Below are 7,140 nucleotides of genomic sequence, written 5' to 3' on the forward strand. Positions count from 1 at the left end.
TCAGTGGTCTGAGTGAAATAACGAGGATTTAAATCTCACTTTAGGATCTGGACTCCGGGGCAGCGGCGGCCATCATGGCTCTGTTTTCACCATTCAAACTGAGTTTAGTTGCAGTGAGTGAATTGTAGCTTGTTACAGTTTCCACAGATCACTAATTTATACATAAATTAACAGTTAAGGACATCTGCACGGTATTCTTGTGTGTACGGCTTATTGAATTGGACAAAAAGACACGAGTGGGTTAGGGTTAATTGATTGATTAATTAATTACTAAATTAATCGTCATATATTTTGAACGATTAGTCGGTTTGAAGCCTTTTTTCGCTTCTTAAAGATGTTTTAGCCTCTTAAATGTGAATATTTCCGTGGTGTCTTTGCTCCACATAACAAAGAAATCATGGAAACTGAATAATTTTGGTTTGTGGACAAAAACAAGAAGGTTTGACAAACGCTGATCAACGTTTTTTTAACCTTTTCTGACATTTTATGGACCAAACGATTCGTCGATTAATCGAGAAAAATATTCAACACCTTAATCGCTTCAACTAAAATAATCGTTAGTTGCAGCTCTAGATTCTATACTCGACAAAAATAGAATGTCATGACATTTTCTCAGATTCTTGACACATTTGTTTATGGAATGATTTGTTTTGCTCAAACCCAGTAGTCCAGTGTCACTTGGCCACTCCTATCGACTACAATCTCAGATTGAGTATTTCAACTCACCAGAGTCATGGAGCAATGGCAGAGTGGTGGTCAGTATGCGTGACCAGTACACAGACACTGCTTATGGTCTGGTCAATAAGAGGGCACACCAAAATGTGGACTTTTGTCACTTTGTCAATATGCCACAGATGTCACAAATCATGAGTGCTGGGTTGAGCGTTTACAGCTGTGGCAACACAACTGAATGTGCATCATTCCACGATCATTCCACAACCTGGTGGTGTCTGTGCGTCGCCGGTGTATCGCTCCGCGTGAGGCTAACGGTGGACACACACGCTATTGAAGTTTGTGAACTTGTATCATTGACCCCCCTTGTGTTTTTCCTACCATTACTCCAGGACTTTTGTTTTGAAATTGATCCTAATGCTCGCAAATTAAAGCCACTTTCTTGATAAAGTTGTACTGTTATTTTTGGATAATTACTCCGTTTTGTCACAACAATAACTGCAAGTTTTTCTTCGTGCGTTTATATTTTTGTTGGGTGTAGTGTGATTATTCACTAACATACACTAATGTATCTCCAAACTCTTTGGATTACAGATTATTTTTCCCGTTTTTGTTGTGGATTTCAAAAAAAAAAGCAGAAGACTCCATCGATTAGAACTTAAATGGGGCGTTCAAACGATTAAATTACAACTGGGACACACTATCATGTCAGCCTTTTTGACGGCTTAGCAAGTTGAAATTTGGACTTCCACTTTGGCCGTCCTGGAATGGACCGAGACGTCCTTCTGTTAAAGCGTTAAAGCTCTACAGTTTGAGTGATTCTGGAGAATCCTGCGTGAACGAGTCCTGCAGCTTCAGTCTCAACTGTGCTTTTGTGTCTTATTCACGTTTCGCTCAGTAGCGGCACTTCCCTTCTTCACTCTCTGCCTCACCTCGCCTCACTAAACATCGTTTCCCAGGTGTAAAATACTAACAAAAATCGCGTCTGTCGTCGGGGGAAAATAATTCCTTTACAGCACAAGTGTAGTGAGGAGGACGATAAAGTGATTTAGGGCTCGATGGCTGGGAACAGATGGAAGTTTTTCTCTTTTTTAACCTGAAGTGGAAATGTGCAGAGGAGACTGGTTGCCAGGAAACGCTCATATCTGTCACACTGAATCAAGCCTCTGCACTGTCTCGTCTTCAACTTTGGCTCATTGATCTGTAATCGCTCTCTTCTCGGTCTAGACGGAGGTTTTTTTGAGTCTCTTCCTCGCTCGGTCGAACGCGTCGGCGTACGCTGTCTAACGATCACGCGACCGCGGACTTAAACTGCTGCAGTAACTGCTCGCCCCGTGATTCATGAGCTCGTTTTGTTTCGTGAACGAGGTGCTAATAACATACGGACCGGCTCCAACTGGAGCAAAACAAGGCCTTAGCGAAGGAGGTGGAGGGGGAGGGGTCAACTGCTGGACTTTATTGACACAGCGGTTGATAACCCTTTTCTCTATAATCGCTTATTTCCTCAGTCGTATTTTCATTAATTCTTTCTCCAGTTACAGAGGAAACGCTGACGTAAACATTAATTTCAACGATACAGACTTAGTCTGTATATTCTTATCATCTCTGGCCGCTGCAGCGTCAACTGTATGTGCGTATTATTTCTCTGTTTTTTGACTTGATGTCAAACTGCATGATCGTTTTTGTTCTATCGTTAGACTGTGTGTGTGTGTGTGTGTGTGTGAGGGGGATTTAAAAAGCCAGTGTTGTAGTTGAGTCACCAAACTTCAAGTCTGAGTCATCAAAGACTGAGTCGAGTCCACATATTAGTCTGAGTCTTGTGAGACGACGGACTCGGGCATATTTGTATGCTCCACTTACAGCTGACATACCAAAGGTTTTTTTTTTTTCTTTTATTATTTATCATTATTGATAATCTGTCTCTTTTGAATGAACTTTATAACCAAACAAATGCACGTACACGCATGCTAATGAATGGCTGCTTCACAATGATTTGCTTTAACCAATGAATATGTATTATTTTCTTTATTCATCTTTTTTTTTTATTATTTGGATCATTAAATTTCAGAAAGTGGCGGAAGAAAATAGGTGTCAATCAGTGTTTCACAGTCCTCAAAGTAAAGACATGCTCAAGTGTCCACAAAGATTAAGGATGGATTATGTAATAAATCTAAAGGAACTGGCCGAAAAAATCCTCCTAATATATCACAGAGACTCAGGAATAATGTCCATATAACGTGTTTTTTTGCAGACTGCAAATCATGTTTATGGTTTGAAGTCATGTTTTGGCATGTGGCGCCAACTACTGCCATCTACCAATTGAGTCTCAGCTGCCGAGCAACCACGGGTTGCCAGTTACGTCAAAAAACGAAACCTAAAAGTCCTCTGTATTTTGAATTTGAATGTAACCGTTTTTGGCCACATTCTTACATATGGCACCTTTAAGGATGGAAGATAATTACTAACCACATGTAGCCACACTTCCACACTTGAATTAATAAAGGTTTTGCTATTTTAATAAGCATGAATATTTTATGCCTAATGAATACGCTTCATTATGCAGTCGATGCTCGAGTCTGAGTCCAAGGGTGAATTCCAATTCCTTATATTCCAATAACCCTCAATCTCAAAAATGCTCCCTCTAGTGCAAGTGCTGTCCCGATTCTCAGAAAAATTAAGTTGAGGGGTAAGTTTAAGGGCTGTATCGCCCTCAATATTGAGATTTTCCGAGACCACCCTTGGGAGCCCGGGCTACCCAGAATGCATTGCGTGTTTTGCCATAACAAAGATGGCGCCGAAAGCAGCCAAACGAGTACGCTACAGATTAAGTGTTTTCTTTGTTAATAGAGATATAAAAATGATGAAAACCATTGTATTATCTTAGTTTAGGCCCATATTATGGATTACTGACGTCATTGTTGCGTAACATTTATTTTTATTTTACGATCTTTTGTCAATAGCCGGCCGGTGTGGTTTACTTTTCAATAAGCCGTGGTGTGTGGTAACTGTCAGCTGAATATGTCCGTGGTTGTGGTATTTGTATGAGTATCATCTTATAACTAACTGACAACCTAATAACTTGACTGACAAACGGATCGTAATAAATAATCCTGACGTAAATGTGTTCTTCTTCTTCTTCTTTTTTGGAGTTGACAGACTGGAACGCAGCTTTCGCGTTATACTGCCTACAGTCTGAAGACGTATCTGCATTTAAGGGGTGTCCCATTTCTAAGTGACAAAATAACCCTCAACACTTGGTTTTGAGGGCCAGTTAAGATTAAGGGTTGAGCTTGAGGGTTAAGATAGGAATTGGAATTGGCCCAAAGTCTCAGTCATCAGTGCACAAGTTCTGGACTCTGACGTGCTACGACGTTATAGGCATTTGGACATGGGAGATTTCCACGACATCGTCAGTGTTTGACCTTTCTTACACTTGGAAGAACAAAGATCAGACAGAAAGGGAAACTAAAATGGAGCCTAGGAACTGAGCTGATCGGGGTTTTATCTTTTGTCTTCTAATGAATCAGAATCAGAGGCCAACACCGTGGAGTTTTCTGCAGCCGTCTGCGGAGAGAATGAGAAATGACATCATCGCAGTTGTATAAAGGCTGGCGCTCGGCACTCGTTGGAGTTGAATGGTGGTGGTGTTATGTTCCTCTATCTGCAGCTTATTATGTTCTGATACTGCCGTCCATTAACTTAGCAAGTCGTCTCCTCCGTTTATTTTACGATTTAAAGCCAAAATGTGACATATTTTGAAATTTCAAGTAATGACTGATTTTGACTTCATATGTTTGAATGTGATGATGTGAAAATAACAACCGCGTGAGAATGTCTCTGGATCTGAGTTTTCTTTCCAAAAATCAATACATTAAGGTCAAAGATTTGAGCAGTATTTTTTTCTTTACATTTTAGTCCTAAAAAAAAGAAACTCTTATGAAGATGCAGTTAGGGGTCAGCCTCGTGGTTTAGGGGTTAAGATGAATGGCAGTGTCCCCGGTTACAATCTTGGTTGCATCGCTCCACCTCACATCCTCTGTCACTGTATAGATAACATTATCTGGCTTTGTCTGAGTGGGCTAGCACATTAGGAAATTTAGACTGAAACGTTGCTTCTTTGTATTAAAGAAAAACAACCTCTTTCAATCTACTTTTGACATTCTTTCTGAAGCAGCTCATATAATTTGTTGATTTTTTTTTTTGTCTGGCTTGATTTCCACAGTGACAGCATTAATATTTGCTTGTTTTTTTTCGCAATTCAACTATTTTTCTCATCATCAAAAGTCAGTGTCTGACTCCATATATGTTCCTTGTTTTGAGAGAAAAAAAAAAGGGTTGGTAGATGGTACATGCTTACCATTCCAGTGTTTTCACCAGTACGCTCACTAGTTTACACCCGCTGCTAACTAAGTAGCTTGCATTGAATCAAACACAATGATAAATCAAGTTAAGACTCCCACAATGCATGTGTTGGTTGGCCCTTGGTTTTTTTCTCCGCGTTCACGTCATCATCTCTGCTTACATGATGCAATAAGGCTCTCGTGGCAGATGAGGTTTAGTCCTGCAGCAGGCTGGCAGATGGGAAAGGAGCCCTTTCTTCAAGTCTTTGTTGAGGAAGAAACAAACGATGGGGTTAACGCCGGCTTGAGCGAAACTCATCCACACGGTGGTGGAGAGGTACCGGTGCGGTATTGTGCAAGCCTTGACAAACACCCTCCAATAGCAAGCCACTATGTAGGGAGACCAGAGCACCAGGAACAGCAGGGTGATCACGTAAAACATCCTGCCGAGCTGCTTCTCCGCTTTGAACTCCTCCATGCCCAACAGGCGCCGGTTCTGGTTGTGCAAGTTCTGCCGGATTCCCAGCAAAGTGGGCGGCATCGGGCCCCTGCCGAAGCCCGCGATCCAGTTGGCAGCCGCTTGGCCAGTGGCCCCCGGCCCGTGGAAGGTCCAGTTCTGGCTTATGGCCGGCACCATCTGGACGGGCTTCATTTTGCGGTGCTTGTATTCAAAAAGCAGCAACTTCATGTAGACGACGTGCGTGGCCAGAATGAGCACAGCCAGCATTAGCATGAAGCCTAATGTGTCGTTGGCCTTGAAGTAGCGATGCTCGAAGATGCACTGGTCCTCCTCGCGGATGAACTTGTACGTGCCCACGTCGAAAACGGGCGGGAAAGCCATGGCCACGGACAGCGTCCACACCATGCACACCACTGCCACACATGTCCAGAACGTCATGCGCTTGGAGTAGAAGCGGTGGTGTGCGATCGCCATGTATCGCGTCACGCTGATGCAGAACAGCATGAAGGCGGCGTGGAAGCAGAAGAGCACTGCCATGAAGGCCACCACTTTGCAACTCAGCACGCTGTAAGTCCAAGCGGAGCCGTTCTTTATCGACACCAGCACGAAGGGGAAGCAGATGGCCGAGCGGATCGTGTCCGCCAGGCACAGGTCCAGCAGGAAGTAATAAGGTGCTTTGTGCAGGGCCCGGTCCCGCAGTACAAGCAGAGATACCACCAGGTTGCCCACGAGGCTAATGCAGATGATTAGCCCGAGTAGCACCAGTTTAATATAGGTAGAGACAGCTGAGGAGGGACTCTCTGCTACCATCCCTCCTGCTGTAGCCACCACTGCAGACATGGACCCCGCAGGCCCCTCGTTACTCTCGTTTCCGTTCGCCATCCTGAATCGCTCCCCACCCATGCCACCTTTTCTTCAAGCACCCAAGCCACCACTGCCCCGCCGCCGCCTCCTCCGTCAGCTCGTAGTTCCGTCGTCCTCGTGGTTGCTTCCTTTTTGCAGTTCACAGGGAACAGGAACACCTTAATCCACATGGCCCCATTATGAGCGGGGTCCCTTTGATTGGTGTGATGTGATGCCTCACCTCCCGATCCCCTCCAGGACCCTGGAAATAGTCAGAAAAGACAACGAATTAGGAGTTTAGTCATCCAGGAAGTCCCATACTGGATCACAAATAAAATGCCAGACTTATATAATAATAATTATAACAAACACATATTTGAGCTAGGCGTCACTCCTTGCCTGGTTGTTCCAGAGATTCTCCTGTGGTTGTCAATGTGTCTACTGTTTTCTTTATATATTACCAGCAAACTCCCACCCCCTGTGATTCTACATTTTTGGTTTGTTTTTCTAGTTTTGAGGGCTACACACGCGGCGTAGCTGTTGCCTTGCAGCAGAATGACCCAGGTGTGCAACCCAATCCAATCCAGGGCATGGAATCCTTTCTGCATGGAGTTTGCATGTTCTCCTCGTGTGCACGTGTGGGTTTTTTTTTTTAAATCCTGGTTCTCCGGTTTCTTCCCACAGTCCAAAAGCATACAGACATATATTTGACACCCTAAAATGATCGTAGGTGGTTGTTTGTCTCTGTGTGTTTGCCCTGTGAAGAACTGGCGACCTGTCCAGGGTGCACCCAGCCTTTTGCCCCATGTCAGCTGGGATTGGCTC

At 43.8% G+C, this 7,140-nt stretch overlaps 1 protein-coding gene across 1 annotated transcript; it reads right to left on the reverse strand.

Moving 5' to 3' along the window:
• Positions 1-5,190: 5,190 nt before the first annotated feature.
• gpr173 (G protein-coupled receptor 173) lies at positions 5,191-6,375 on the reverse strand (the record flags this gene model as incomplete). Its single annotated transcript, XM_083895328.1, has 1 exon — positions 5,191-6,375. One exon carries the CDS (start codon positions 6,373-6,375, stop codon positions 5,191-5,193), a length of 1,185 nt encoding a protein of 394 aa, XP_083751454.1.
• Between the last annotated feature and the right edge of the window lie 765 nt (positions 6,376-7,140).

Source organism: Microchirus variegatus (genome assembly GCF_963457635.1).
Source record: "Microchirus variegatus genome assembly, chromosome: 9".
In the NCBI taxonomy this organism is placed as follows: domain Eukaryota; kingdom Metazoa; phylum Chordata; class Actinopteri; order Pleuronectiformes; family Soleidae; genus Microchirus; species Microchirus variegatus.